The sequence below is a fragment of the Lissotriton vulgaris genome, chromosome 11, assembly GCF_964263255.1.
Source record: "Lissotriton vulgaris chromosome 11, aLisVul1.2, whole genome shotgun sequence".
NCBI classification, from domain to species: Eukaryota; Metazoa; Chordata; class Amphibia; order Caudata; family Salamandridae; genus Lissotriton; species Lissotriton vulgaris.
Window position 1 is genome coordinate 958,090,788 of NC_141699.1, and position 16,190 is coordinate 958,106,977.

General features: G+C 44.5%; 1 protein-coding gene across 1 annotated transcript in view; it reads left to right on the forward strand.

Moving 5' to 3' along the window:
* Positions 1–443: 443 nt before the first annotated feature.
* Positions 444–16,190, forward strand: part of GMPS (guanosine monophosphate synthase) — a 433,428-nt gene continuing 417,681 nt past the window's right edge. The window contains exon 1 of the mRNA XM_086944124.1: positions 444–643. Within this exon, the coding sequence (XP_086800250.1) occupies positions 614–643 (30 nt within the window). The 5' untranslated portion in view covers positions 444–613. The remainder of the gene's footprint in view (positions 644–16,190) is intronic.

Here is a 16,190-nt window from a genome sequence, read left to right on the forward strand (position 1 = left end):
CTTTATTATATCTAGTAAAGTGGGCCAACCTCAATCTGCGTATTTTCTTTCACTGCTGGACAGCTTAGGCGGCAAAAGCCGCTGTACACGTGTTTAGCGCTCACGATAAACATGTCTTCTCTTTTAGTATCTCGGAGTTCATGTGTTCAACAACCGCCCGGGTCCCCTAATGTAGATTTCTAAAACGCTGGAGGCCGTTGGGTTAAGTGTAAAGCGCACGAAAGAGTTTGCCCTCCCCAAGGGATAGCCCCCCACTCCCCGCGAAACTATTCACTCATATCGAATGTGTGTAGCATCCCACCACAGCCCACCCCTCTCCCTTGAGGAGCCACTCTACCCTTCGGCGAACATCAAAAATAGCCCGTCCCGTTTCAAATCCGGTCTCTACCACCGCCTCGCGCCCTCTCACGAGGCCGTTGCTCGCCCGCGCCCCCCGGCGGCTCGAGACAGAAAGGGGGAGGAGGAGGCGGAGGAAGGAGCGAGGGAGGTGCTGCCCAGAGAGAGGTTAGACACACACAGCACGTTTATCTCCCGCGCCAAAAGCCCCACGCTCGCCACTGTGTGAGCTTCCCGCGGCCCAGAACTCCGTCAGGTCGCACCAGCCGCCACCGCCATGGCTCTCTGCAACGGAGACACCTCCAAGGTCAGTCAGGGAGCGGGAGCACGGGGCAAGAGATTCACACGCAGTGTTTAGGAGCCGGGTCTGATGCCACAGAAATGCCTGGATAAGGCCTGTCAACCAAGGCTGGCTTTTTATGAATGTGTCGCATTTCATTCTGAACGTCAGCGCCCACCGGTGGAGAAGGAGGGGTGTTCAGCGCGGGCACTGTCTGCTGGGGCGGGGGAAGAGGGCTACGATCCAAGGGACGTTTTTTAACCGTCAGCGCGCGCGACCGGAGCGGCTCACTCTGATCTCAGACGCAGGGGGCGGAATGGTGAGTTGTGTCCACCCACCTCCCTTCAGATCGACTGTCCCTCCCGTTGTAGAGTCCCAGGACCTGTTTCGGCCTTGCCTCCGTAATTTCGCTGCTTCTCCTGGGGTGCTGTTATCGCACTGTCGTCACCCCAAAGATCACTCAATCGGCTCGGTTTCTCCCACCACTTTGGCTAAAAGTTGCTTAGCTCGCGACCCGGCGTTTAAAACCGTCTTGTGAGTGGCTCGCGCGCGCCCACGCACAGCAGAGGCATGCGAGAACTGCTTCCGGGAGACACATGTTTATCTGTCTCCCTGTGGATAGGTGAGCTAGTTGCTCTACCTAATCAGATGTGATACAAAGCGCAGCTTCAATTGTAGACAGGTCTCCTGGGAGACGTACTCTTTTGCAGGAAAGTATCATGACAGCGTCACTGAGAGGCATACTAATATTTGACACTAGTCTCTCCAGCCTCTTTTTAATGGGCGCACCGGGACCTGATGGCTCGCTTGGGATAGTGCTACCAATACTAAGCAAACTCCTTACGAGCAAGAATCATCTTCGTTAAATGCTGGTGGAATTAAACTATGTTTTTCGTTTTTGGCCATCATCTGTCATTCTTTTACTACTAGGCCAGGTGTTTTTATCAATGGTTGCCACATGGTTGGGTAAATAATAGGGCATTAACTGTCAAAATATCTAATTTCCCACTTCAGGAAGTCTGCTACTGTTTAGAAAAATAAATATTAGATTAATAATGAGCATACTCATAAAAACTAAACGTCATTAAAAAAAAAGGCTAGGTAAATGTAGAATTTGAATGTGGAGGCTAAATATTAAGTTGATTCCTTAAGCTTAATTTGTGAGAACAGCACAAGTGCATACAGTGATATAGACAATCGGTTTCAATTGAAACTCCATCATGCCTTAACGAGAATAAAGTTCAGTAGGAATAAAATACAAAATGATATGATGCTAGAGTCTATCATGTTGCTTTAGCTTTTACACCAGATTTGAAAATATGCAACCTAAACAGCACAATAGAAATTTAGAGGTTTGTGCATTTTGTTTCAGAGCTAAATAAATGTTTAATAATTCGTGTATTTCTTTAACGTTTATTTATTTCTTCACCTGTTTATTTTTGGAGCTGCAAATCATAGAATTTGCTTAGCCAGTGGTTCCTGGCTTCAAATAGAGAAGAAGCAGGGTTCCACAGAAGCGACACGTTTAAGAACCACTCTACTAAATGCTAGAGGTGGGGAAGCCAACAAGTTAACAGGGAGAGTAGAGCCAGAGCTGAGTCAAGGGTCTGGCTTAGCCCGTGCACGAGCCAAACTGTGAAAAAGTTTGACATGTAAATCGTGCAACAGACTGCACATACAAATATGATAAAATCTCTTCAAAATTCAAAAAGGTGTAATTATTCATGGATTTCCTCTAGATAATGCCATTAGTAATTGAACAGGCAAATCAGTTGTCATGTGCCACCTATGTGTGACCTATATAGTATATTAAATTGAACTCAAAGATGTTTTTTGTACAGCACCTACTCCGTATTTCAAGATGCTGTCGTGTAATAATGAAGTATAAACTGGGACAGTGAAATAAACTATTTGCGTAGGATCACACAATTTCATCAACTGGGAATGCCACAGTTGATCCCAGGTTTTCTGGGTTCACATTATGCAACTCGGCCAATTGGGTATCTCTTCTCCTGTTTACATCAAAGGTTAATGCTGTGTTTTTAATTCTTGATGCATGAGGTTAAGGCACGAGTGGCAGACAGTAGCCAAACAAAACCTCAACTCCAAGAGGACCTTGCAGTAAGCCAGGCCTCTGGCTTGAGTCACCAGTGGCTTGCCCACCTTCACTAGTTGCAGATACGTTCACTACGTTCTTCAGAACTTTTGAAAGGGATGGCAAGGAACTGCTCAAAGTGTTCTTTGTTTGAGATTCCTTTATTTTTCTACCTTTATCCGCTTTCCCAAATTGAAGCAATATTTTGATTTACCTCTTTATGTCCTCGATATGGCTCTTCAGTTACATGGTAATTTATACCAGCGTATGAAAAAAAGCTATTATTTACTATATCTCATTTGTGTGTGGAGCCTTTAGTTTTTTTCTAGTGAAAATACCATTACGCTGCATCCCACCCATTTCAATGTTTAATTATAAATGTGTCACAGACTACTTTTCAAAGTAAACAAAATGCACGAGCCACAGCCATTTTTTCCATGAATTATGTTTATTTCCTGTAACTTAAAAAATGTTGCCTTTCAGCCTCTTGAGGTCTATGCTGTACAAAACATGAATTTTGTATATAGATTCTTCTGGCCTGCAAATACTGTATACCTTAAAAGTTAGGAGAGTACTAATTATGTTGCCAAGTCAACCTTGCAGATTGTGGCCCTGTTTTTTTTTTGCCTTTTGCTGGGCACTTTGTTTTTTGTTGTCATTGGAAATCTGTGCACTTTACCCATACTAACCAGGGGCAAGGTGCCTGTGCTCCCCATTTAAACATGGTCTAATTGTCTTACTCCTATTTGGTATATTTAACTTACCTATAAGTCCCTTTTGTATAGTTCAAGGTGTATGTACCAAAGAACGAGAAGTTAAATGCAACTAGTGGACTGCAACACCTATTGTGTCATCCAGTACTGCGGTACTGCAAACCTTCCTTCACGCTAACCCTGTGCAGTATGACTGTAGCAGTGTGAAAATTGCACTTCTTCAGATGAAAACAAACCATTTTGACAGGTCAAAACCTTCCATTTTAATATGTCACCCCTATGCAGTCCTTTAATTCCACAAGGCAGAGTGCATGTATTTAAAAGCAGGGCATGTAGAAATGTAATGTTAACATGTCCTGATAGTGACGAACACCCAGAAGTTAGTTTTAAATGCGTTAGGCCTAGCTGTTGTTGGTAGAAAACGAGAGTACAGATTAAAAATCAATTACTGTATCTCAGGAATGGGAGTAACTAGAAAAGTAATTGAAACCGATATTTTTAATAGTTTTTACAATGTAATTAAATAATGAAGTTAGGTTTTTAATAATTAAGAAAAAGTAACTATTAGAGTACCCTTTTCCTGACTGAAGTTCTAGGAGGCTACATTTGGAATTGCTCTCCTACTTCTGCTAGCTAGTAGCAAGCATATTGAATAGGTGTGAAAAACATGCTAGGTGATTCACAGGAGCAACAAATAGGCTGACCTTAATGGGCAGAGAAGACTGTAGGGTGGGGAACTTTGAACATCCGTTTGACATTAGTTTCAAAATCTGCTTTACAGGTCTGCTGAGGTTTTACAAATAACACTGGATGCATACTTATAAGGAAGGGAAAATGAACTCCGAAAATTCTTGTGTACCCACTGTCTGTTTGCTGGGTTAATGGGGTTACAGTGGCTACTTCAAACTAGATTTGAGTGTTAGATGTGAGAGGACCCTAGGATTACCTTAGTACACTAACACATACACACACACACACACACACACAACCTTCACAGCCCAAGTTTAGTATGTCCGTAGACTTTCCCAATCTTGAAAATGCCCAAAGTGGGTAGGGCTGGCCCAGAAACTTTTGACCCATTGGTTAGGGAGCACGCAAGAGCCATTCCATCATAAACGTGACTCCTCCAGGCCTCCACTTCAGAACATTCCTAGACCTGAGGAAGATCAGAAGAGAACTCAATCTGCGACCTTAGAAGGGCCCTAAAGGACTGGACCTTCTGTCTAGCACCCAGGACAAAGAAGTGGATGCTAAGGCTTCTAAGGCTGACTTCCTGTTGAAGATACAGGGATACAGCCAGCTTTAAAAGTCCTTTCCAGGAACTACCCAGCTGAAAAGTGGCAACTGAACTCGTGTTGAACCCTGCCTGGCACCCTTTCAGTCTTAGTGCCTCTCCTGAGGTCTTCGGGGCTTTAGAAGTGTACTTCTGTGGTGTATTGGGACTTCAAGGACTAAAGCCAGAAGCTAAAATCTTTGATCAGGGTGGACCTGCTTGGTGTATCTGACCAGCACTCCATCGCAGTCTATATCAGATTGCACCTAGGCCCTGGTCTAACACTACCATAGGACTACCTTTTGGCACTTTTTGTTTCTTAGTGCCATTCTCAATTAAACATTTTACAATTCCTATCTCAACTTCCCTATATCAAATAATTGTCATTATTTTGTCATTTTGTTTATTTTTTTATTTTTACTCTATTTTTCTAATTAGGTTTGAAGATTTTATTGTTTTGCATTTCAACTTTATTACTGCTTTGGTAGTGCATAAATACTTTACACATTGCCCTAAGTTAAACCTGTCTGCTCTGTGCCATAGCAACTAGGGGTTGTACTCAGGTTAATTTAGTGACTTTGGGGGTTCATTCAGAAACGGGTTGTGGTTATTCCTTGAGGTGGGTAGTCACCCATTCCTCATCTTAATCCATTTTTTACAGTTAACTTAATTCACACATATTTCTATCAATATTTTCACCTGTTAGTAACTATCCAAAGGCATGTTTACTGGTAAGAGGACTGTGTGCTGTGACACTGCTTTTCAGTGCCACAGCTAGTGTGCTGTGGATTCAAAATGATATTGGTAAAATTGGTTTCATGCAGTTAGTCTATTTTGCTGTCTTGTAAGACCATCTTAGATGATGCAGAAAATGTATCGGTGGAGTGATAATTAAATGTCCTGCTGGCTCTGCTGTGCAGGTAACCTTGTATAGGAAAAGCCTATTTTTATTTGTTCATAACTCCTCTGTATAGTGGGCCTTGTAGGCCCATGGGGCTAGGTGCAAATCTTTTAAAATTGGGCATTCTGCATACTTGGTTAGTGTGTCTTCACAGGGGAATAAAACCCAAAAGCTATTTTATGTGCAGGCCTAAACAGGCATACCTGGTATTAAAATTCTTATTTCCTGTTTCAACCTGGGAAACTGCTATTCCTAGTTTATTCTCAACATCAGATTTAATGGTGAAAGCAGAATTGTGATAACTTGTATAAAATTAACGTAAAAATGCACTGTGTGCTGCCCGAGCCAAATCTTACCCAAACCAGTTTTGTATTTGGGCACCTCAGAGTGGAAATACACATCGTTGGCTGGGAGAGGTAACAACGGTCTTGGAGGACAGCAGCCTGTCTCTGAGCTCAGGAATACCAAAGCTAATCCCAGCTATGTGGTCAAAAGTTATCAGGGAGAGGACAGCAACAGTCGGCATAACATAGGGCCGCCTTTACACTACCTTCTTTTGACTTCTATATGCCAAAGGGGGGTGTCTCCTATTAAGTCCCAGGACCCTCTGAGACATCCATGACCCAGTCACAGTAGGTGGGAAAACCAGTTTTGCCCCTGTCAGGTGATAGATCTCCTCTAAATAGTCCATTGCCCAAGGATCAAAAGAGCAGTTTGCCTGGTGGCCAAAGAGTTATGCCAGATTATATAACATGAGCTCCAGTTTGTTTTTTTCAGTAAAACAAAGAGAAAGGGCTGCAAGAGAAGGAGGAGGAATAGTTGTAAGTGCGCGGCAGAATTTCTGCAGTCACTGGTTAGAATTCAGAATGAATCTGTTACCTCAGCTTATACCCCCTCGATTTCCCTGGACCTGGGAAGACTCTGCAAGTTACTCACTGTTTCCACCTTTGTAGGATTGGGACAAGGCGCTGAGGCACGCCCCCTTAGTGTGCAAGAAAAACAAGTTGTCTTGCAAGTTTTTTTTTTCGCCTGGCCTTGCACCAAATGATACAGCTTTTAACCTTGTCTCTCCGTAGAATTTAGACTTCCAAAAATGTGGCTTGGAGGTAAAACCTTGGATCGGGGTGAGGCGAAAAATCTGTCTGAACGCCCTCAATGTCTGTGAAATGCTGGCTTATTCAACTCAGAGATTCTGGTGCCAGTACCAATGGCTTAAGGGGAACCTGACAATACAATATATCAGACTCCAAGGGACACTTGACAACCTCAGCCCTGGCCCTGGCCTGCTGGTTGATTTTTTATCTCCATTTCTGACACTAACAAATGGTGAAATCGTTGACCAGGAAGACCTGCTTGGTATATGCAATCTCTATTCCATTGCTGTCTGCCTGAAATCGCACCTAGGCCATAGTCAATGGGAAGCTGAGTTTTGACTGGTTTTAGTTGGCGCTTTTTGCCCTAAATAATAAAAAGTCATCTACAGCTACCGTAACTTATTTTATGATCTTGGGGCGTTTTTTGCTAAATTTCTTTGTTGCACTTTCTCAAAATTAGTAAATGTTTTTTAATGTTGGTGTCTTTACTTTACAATTGTTGGTGCTGGTTCAATGCTTTAACTTAAGAAGCACTTCTCTGGGGATTGCCTGCTGTTTGTGACATAGCTGCTGGGGGTTGACCAGAGATTTCCTCTGCAATGTTTTTTGACCCAACCAAAGTGAATTTAGTTGTAGTGGTACACCCTCTCAAATTAATAACCCCACTACTGACAGGTTAAGCATTTGTTTGACTAGAGTATGATTTAGAGATGTAATTGCATTGTCTAGCGATCAATATTAGTGCAACATTGATGCTGAATACACCAAGGTCTGGTGGAAGCAAGCCCATCTTCTAGGAGATGAGAACAAGGAGGGGAATGGAAGCTATACATACATAGAAAGCATTTTATTATTTGGTGTTTGTATTTCAGATTTGTGGTCAAAACGCCAGGCATCTGGTTAGCATCAAGCCATTAACAAAATGCTGGATAAGTGAAAAGCCTGGTTCTGGCTGCACTTCTCATTACTGTGGTGCCCTACATCTGGGAACCCCTTGCAAGTTCACTTGTCTAAGACAGTAGCTATTAAAACTACAATAAAGAAAAGAAGACCTTAGCTGTGTTCAGCTTCTAGTGGGTTGCTTCTTGGGTCTTACTTAATCCCAATAAAAAGTGCTGTGTTGGGTTGTTCCCGGCCATCAGGATCCAAGTTGAGGTGTCAGTGGTCAGCCAAAGAAAGCTTCAAGTGAAGTTTGGACCTGATGTTGTGTAGCCCTGCTAGGATGAGCAGTTCCGGTAACTATGTTTTGTGCCAGGATGTTGGATGCTAGTGCGGTTATGAGCTTCTTTTTGATCATATCAAAGGAGAGTGGGCTGTTGCTTGAAATTTCGTTGCATGCTATTTAACATGTCCCACTAAGAGGATGTTTTTTAGTTGTGTTCAGCTGTGACGCTTCATCCTTAATTTTTAGTTTCAAACTGTTGTGCGTGGCGCTTTTCTGAGATGAGCATTAGTTACTGCATGTTCTGGAGTCCATCCCTTCATATCTTCCGAGCCACCTTCAGCTTTCGATTCCAACAAAAAATATGTTGCCAGGTGTCAATTACTTTTGTTGAATCGTATGCGGATGAGACATTAAGTCAGCTGTGTTCCAGGCTGCACTGCCTTGAATTTAGGACATGGAATACTGGCTTGAAGGAAGACCATCGTGCATTGTCAAGACCTTGTTACATTGTTACTCTTTATTCCTTCCTGTCAAACTAAAGAAAACACTCGTTTGCTGTGGAAGGCTATTTATTGTACATAACTTCTTCAAGGCGGTTTCCTGCTGCCAGCACGTGATTTACAATCTATCTGTTTGTTATTCAAGTGTAAATACAGTGATGCTTAATGTTAAATCAGAACTGTGGAAGACCAAGAGAGAGTAAACCATGTCACCATGCAAAATTCTATTTGGCTTTCACAAACGTCTGAACAGTAAGCACTCTCTCTGTATTGGATACAGATGGAGATTTAGCTGCACTCTGCCAAATTGCCCCCCCCCCCCCCCATCAATCTCAGTACTCCGATGACTCGCCCATTGTACAATTGTACAATTTAGCCTGTCTTGGTCACATCTAAAGGGCGTTCTAGTGCTTTGTAAAAACACAATCGCATTCTTTTTTGTCCCCTTGACTCAAAATATCTTCCAACAAGTGTGACTCCCGCGTGCCTCTCTGGAGCGTGACAGTCTGGTGAGCCCAATGGATCAACTGTGTAACTCTATACAAATCGGTATGGTGTAACAAAATGTCGGTCGGACACTGATCTCAAATCTTAGGTTTTACATCAGCATATAAATCCTGAAGAGTAAAGCTGACTCCCTACCATCCCTCCCCAGTCCACTTGTGGATCATCTCATGCAACATGCCAGTGAAAAGGTCTGGATTGCCATGAACCGGGGTATGTGAGATGGGTACAGCTTGAATTGACGTGTATGGGCTGTATGTCTCCAGTGGTGGGGAGTGGACAAGGTGGAGGACAATTGAGTGGCAACAGAATAACAGCTACGGAGCGGCAACCATGGCAAATGTTTAAGGGGTATTTGCAAGCTGTTCCAGTCAGACCCTATGGTTTAACAAGGGTAGAGATCCAATCCAATGATGGGACAAGTTGAGCAGCTATAATATAACGGGAAATAGGTGGGACCCTGAACCCCTTCTCCCATGAAAAACTGTCTAAAACCGCTTTAGCCCCAATGGGAGGTTTGTTGCTCCACACAAAAGACCGTAGCTTTCTCTGGATCAGTGCAACAACTGTCTTTGGTATCTGGAGTGGGAGAACCCTAACCACGTATAGTGGCATGACAGGAAGTTTATTTTAAGGTAGTTGACTTTACCCATCCGAGAAAACTCAAGTTGGCCTCACCTGTAGAGGTCTGAAAAGAATGTTTAAAAGTGGGGGATATTAAAAAGAAAAACGTCTGAAGGAACCCTCAGAATAGACCCTTACAAATAGTGAAAGTAAGTAGAGCTCCAGGCAAAATCTCTGGACTCAACCTGTTGGAAAGAAGATGACACAGGAACCGACTCCCATACAGACTGATTTTTCGTTATTATTTTGGAATCCGGAAACTTTCCTAAACTCCCTCTGCGCGGCTTTGAGTACATTCAGAAAAGCAGCTGGATTGGTCAAAAAACAAACTTATTGTCTACAAACACCGTAATCTTCCGTTGCCTGTCACTCACAGGGAGCCCAGTATGCTGGGATCTGCCTGAATCTTCTGAGTAAGAGGTTCAACACAAAGTGCAAATAAGGCCGGAGATAGGGGGCACCCATGACGGGTTCCACTGGACAGCGTAATCGGATGGGACATAATGTCCTGTGCCTTAATCTTCATAGATGGTGTCACAAAAATTGGCCAAGATCCAAGACCTCAATAGAGGGCCCAAGTCTGTCATGGACACGACTTTAGTCAAAAAGGAACTGTTCACTCGGTCAAATGCTTTCTCTGCATTAAGGACAGGAGAAGGATCTGTACTCTGCAGTGTGTGGCATGTTCAGGAGCATTAATAATGTAAAATCCCTGTCTGTGGGTCTTGTATAAAAGCCACTCTGAAACAAGGATCTGAGAGCAGGCCTGATCCCACCCAATCGATTTGCCAACATCTTGGTAACTATCTTAAGGTCACTATTTAGAAGTGCAATCGGTCTCTAAACGACTCACACTGATATAGGGGTTTGGATGGTTTCAGTGTCATAGAGCGGGTAGATTCTATCATGGTCATAGTGACCGGTCTGGTGTCTAAGAAAGAATTCATGACCATAGTCGGATGATGCAGAGGCCTCTCACTCTGTCTCCAGCTATGAAAGATTGCATCCATCCAAATGTGGACCAGCCCACTGCAGTGCATGCACAATGTTTTCCACAGTTAAGTCTGAGTGGTTGTCGGCCCTCAAGCTATACCATGGGTCTAGAGCAGGAACCCATCCTCTAATCTTACTGCATGTAAATCCATCTGTAATCTCAGGGCCTGCACACAAACTATTGGAAAACCACACATTATTTTAAGTGTCCCCCCCCCCCCCGAGACAGCACCAGAACCTTCACTCAAGAGGAGCTCTCTTACTGTAACTTTGTAATTTGTTCTGTCCCTAAGGAGCAGTACAGGTTTCAAAGTAGATAGGGCTCTAGGGCATATGCTGTAGAACCATCCCCTCTGGATCACCATTATATTCTCTAATTTTTACGTACACATGCTCACCCCCAGCCTTCTAAAATCACAGGTACCAACTGAAATTCTAGCCCCCCAAAAATACAGAAATCCTGCCTGTGAGTGGACTGGTTTAGAAGAATCTTCTGTTTGACCACCCTACAACGATGAGCAAATCTCCCATTCATTTCCAGGAACCTGGTTGGTCTTTTCTTTTTTAACATTCTGTTTTTATCCGCTTAACCACAGCACAAATTCTCCTGCAGTGCGGGAGAATTAATGAGTGGGCGGGGCTGCGCTGGCCAACATATGTGCGCGGCACCAGCGAGGTAGTGCTCGTTACGGCCGTTGGCAGACGCGAGCACGGAACGGGTTACTAATTAACGTTATGGTCCCATCATTACATAGACGCATCAGTCCCCGCAGCACAGTTCTGAGGACTGGACCGTTACACATCACAGCACTCTATACACAGCGAGACATAATAATTATATGCATACAGCGCTATTGGATCATCTAGGGAGGGAAGAACAGGATGGTCACGTATATTTCCACAATTCACATTCCATCTGCCCGCGACAGCCATCCACTTTTGGCGGCAACTGCGTGCAACATACAGTTTTTTCCCAGACCATACACCAGTCCATGTCCTCCTTCCAGGCTGCTAGTGTAGGCAGTGCTTTCGCTCCCCACAAATGAGCAATGTTTCTTTTGGCCACCATTTGACCCAAGGTCGCCCATAGCTTGCCCTTACTGTTGAGGTCCGTGGGTTCCCGCACATTCAAGAGACTCCTCTTGGCTTCGGGCCTGATCACAACTGCACTCGTGCACCTACCTCCAATATTCCAGAATGAGCCCGCACTCCCATATAATGTGCAGAAAGGAGCCCTCTAGGCCACATAGTCTCCTGCATAGCCCATCGCTGGCCCTACCCATGTGTACCAATCTGGGTCCAGAGACCTAGATTGTACGGAGAATTTTAAGTTGAACACGGCGTAGTGTTAATGTTATGTTAAAAAGATTTTATATAGCTCACGGCTACTCTGGGGAGTGTCCCGGCGCTTTAATAAAAACTAGGAGACAGACATTGGGGCGAAAAGGGATCAGACATACAGACCTACTGGACCAAAAGCCAAGACTTTAGTCTAGATGAAATTGCAACTTCCCGCGGAGGCCACTGCCTCCTGCCACTCTTCATCGTCTAGTTCTAGCCCACCCCTCTCCCATCGCTCCCCCAAGGGTACTAGAGGATCTGGAGTGTTGTTGATGAGTTGTTTTTATAAGTGAGGGAGATGACCTTGTCTGGCAGTTAGCCGTTAAGCAGTCTGTCCTCCAAAGGTGAGTGTCGGACTTGCAAGTATCTTCTGAGATATTCTGTGTCAGCTAACTGATGTGTTTGTTGAAGTGAAGCAAATGAAACCACATTGTCTGCCCCCCAGAGGTCACCAATTTGCATTGATAAATGGGACCTCATTGGGCCAAACCCTTTTGTTCTCCCAAGGGAGCCTAGTTGTTCTGCGTCCACTAGTGTAGTGGCTAGTGTGAGTTTTTTGGGCCCATCCTAGTCTACGGTTTACTATGTGCCAGAGTTGGACTGAGTGTTTTGTGGATCCCATTATTGAGTATCTGTTGGGTCTGGAGTACAGAGCTCTATTAAAGCAGCCATCTGTCCATTCTGTAACCTGGGTCGTCACCGATACGATATCTGCAGTGATTCACGGCTGCCAAATGAGCCGCCCAATAGTATTTTTTTAATGTCCGGGAGCCCTATGCCTCCGTCATACCACCCTCGTGTGAGTTTGTGTAATGCTATACATGTTCTACCGGCTCACAACAGGTCCCTTTGGATGCTCTCAATTTAATTGAAGAATCTAGTCGGAACCAGGTCCGGGGAGTTCTGCAAGACGTATAGGAAGCGCGGAAGGGACATCATTTTGAAAAGTGCTGCTCGTCCCAACAGCGGCAGCGTCTTCCAGGTCGCGGTATCTCGCTTGAACCTTTGTAATGGGGGTAGAAGTTTACACTCGTAGTGGTTTGTTGTCAGATGTAATGAAAATGCCCAAGTATTTAAATCCCTCTGGAGCAAGTAGTATGGGGCAGCCCCGGGGTGAGGAGGGAGGGTCTTCGTGGAGAACGTAAAGCAACAACTTGCTCCAGTTCATTCTATACCCTGAATTACTCCCAAAGTTTGTGAAAATATCAAGAACGATACGGAGTGACTTTCGAGGAGAGGCTAGGTATAGAAGAATGTCGTCCGCATACAGGGAGATACGGTCCTCCCAACTCTCCGCCCACTTGAGTCCCCTAATGGATGGGTCTTTGCGTATCCAAGCAGACACCGGTTCAAGGTAGGGAGCAAAGAGCAAGGGTGAGAGTGGACAGCCCTGTCGAGTCCCTCGGCTAAGGGTGAATACATCATATTTCTTGTTGTTTACTACTACTTGACCCAGGGGGCCTGAATAGAGGAGTTGTACCCACCCAATAAAGTTGGGGTCGAAGCCCAACTTTTTGAGAACTGCAAATAGATATGGCCATTCGAGTGTGTCGAACGCCATGGTGGCGTCCAGCGAAACCACTACTGCGTCCTCTCAAATTTTGTCCAGTCGCCCCAGTGCTCCGTGCAACCGCCATAGATTTAGGGCTGTGATGCGATGAAGCATAAAGCCGGGTTGGTCAGGATACACCAATTTACATATAACCTGATTTAGCCGGCCTGCCAACAGCTTAGCTAGGATTTTGAGTTCCGCGTTCAAGAGGGAAGTGGACCTTTAGGAGGAGCATTTGTCACTTGGTTTCCCTTCCTTCTGTATGGTGACTAACTTTGCTATTTGTTGATCGTGTGGAAGTTGGCCACGGTCTCTACTCTCCTCAAACATGTTTTTGAGATGCAGGCCAGTTTGTCAGGTTTAAGCTTGTAGAGTTCAATTGGTAGTCCTTTAGGGCCCAGGGCTTTCCCTGGTAGGAGGTTCCGAATTGCCAGTGTTATTTCGTTATACGTTGGGGTGCTGTCTAACGTTTGCTAATCTTTGCCTGTGAGGGTAGGCCGAGCGATGTCTGCGAAGAGTGCAGATGAGTCCTCCTTCGGCAAGCCTGAGCCGCTTTGGTACACCCCTTTTGTAGTGGTCTGCGAACGCATTAACTATGTCGTGGGGGTCTGTGAACACGGCGCCGATGCTACTTTTTAGCTCTGGGACCAGCCTATGCGGTCTCTATTTCCGGTCTAACCAAGCTATTTATTTACCCGCTTTGTCCCCCTGGTCATACAGTCTGCCGTCCCTATCTCTCACCAGGGTTTTGGCCATGTCTGTCGCAACGGCTTTTACTCCGTTGTTGTCAGTCGCATTTGATGGAGAGTGTCATGTTCATTCCCTTCCTCCTCCAGCGGAGGAGGTCGTGCTCAAGGCGAGCCATATCTTTAAACTTTTCTTTGCTTGACCCAGCAACGGCCGACAGTGCTTGCCCCTGATTTACTGTCTTAAATGCTTCCTAGAGAGTCATGGAAAACCGACCGAACCTTCATTTTCCTGAAAATAGTGGTAGAGAGCTTTTGTAAGTGTGGCTTTAACTGTGGGATTGTGGAAGTACCACAAGTTAAGGGGCGCTACACTTCCCACTCTTGTCGCTAAGTGTCAAGTGTGCCCATATAGGAGGGTGGTCTGAGATTCCTCTGGCCAGATGTCTGATTTCGCGTAATGTCGTAGTCTGTGACACGGGCCTGAGTATGTAGTCTTTTCTGGAGAAAGTGCAATGTGACCCAGAGTAGAACATGTTGTGCTTGTGTTCTGGGTGGTGTGTCCTCCAGAAGTCAATGAGGCCCTGTGCTTCTAGGAACTTTGTGAGCCAGCTGCTCGCAGCGCTAATGTCTCTGGGCTGAAATCGATCAAGGTGGCCTGATGCAACTGAGTGGAAGTCCCCTCCCACCATCAGGTGGCCCTCTGGAAGTGAGAGCATGAAAGTCCCCAGGCCCTTAACCTCATCGCTGCTATTGATATTTTCCTGCTGTGCTGCACCCTAATGATAATGGGTGTGGTCGTGACGGAACCATTCCGTCATCAGCACAGCTCAACCGTGTCTGATGACGGAATGGTTCCGTCACCAGCATCGAAGGGGTTAAAGGTCTGGTTCTGCAGACCCGGTGGTATGTAAACTTCTATCACTGTAAGGGTGCTTCCCTCCCATTGCCCAGAGACCGCCGAGTAGCGGACCAATGCGTTGGTCCAAGTGTGTTGAATGCTGAGCAGGAAGGATTGATGGAGGAGAATGCCCACCCCTCTTGAGCCTGACGTGAAGCTGGCGGAGCCACAAGCTTGTACCCTGATCTATTCAAAGCCTTACAAGTGGTAACAACTAGGTGTGTCTCCTGGAGCATTCATGGGCTAGGAAGCATCTATTGATTTCAAAGGACCTTTGTTATGATAGAACACTTCAATACAGAGTGAACAGATTGTCCTTCATGAGCATTCAACGTGTGGATATGATTTGAACTAAACATACTTGTTCAGATAGAAAGGATTATATAAAAAGCAGTTATGGCCATGAATTAACCTGATATATATTTTTTCCGAATCCAGTTCATCGTTATGCAGACCCTTCATCTAGTCACAAATAATAATTGTTGATTAGATAACTTTTCTTTATTTTTCACGTTTTCTGTCATCACTGTTTCCGGAGCACTCAAGGTCCTGGCGCTCTCAAAACAAATATTTAATTGAACAAATCAAAGGTGGGCCAAGTAATTCTTATGCAGTTGACTCTCAGGGTCTGGGTGGGCCTAGCAGTCCAAGGCTTTCCCTAGGGGAAGTGGTTACAAGTTCGTGAACACAGGCTCACAACTCAACAAACTCTCAGCAGCAAATAAACTAAACTATTGCTTACCCAACTACTGTGTTATAATAAAAAAAGAAGCAATTTATTTCCACTCTGGCCTCAAGAAATCTACTCACCCACTCGCTATGGTGAGCCAGATTTAACCAGGGCAAGCTATTTTTAGGTCCTACTGACCTAACCTGGTGAGCTGACAAATATCAGGTGTTCTGTTCAACCACAAATAAATGAGCTATAAATATGCCTTTAAATCTTCTTTTTATATTGTCACATTTGCTCTGGATTTTGAAACCGAGGTCAAAAGCCAGTTTTGTCTTCTAACGTTTACTTTTCTTTCTCTGACTGAAAAAAAGAGGATTTTGTTAAGTGAATCATCTGACATTCATGTTGTGCGAAGCATGTGAAATAAAAGGATATAAGGCTTTTTTTAACACATTAACGTAGCTAATAAATGAACTGCAAAAATGTTAGAAAATATATTTCTATAGTTATCAAAGCACATTTTTGTAATTCTGTGTGATGGAAAAAAGATATGAAAACA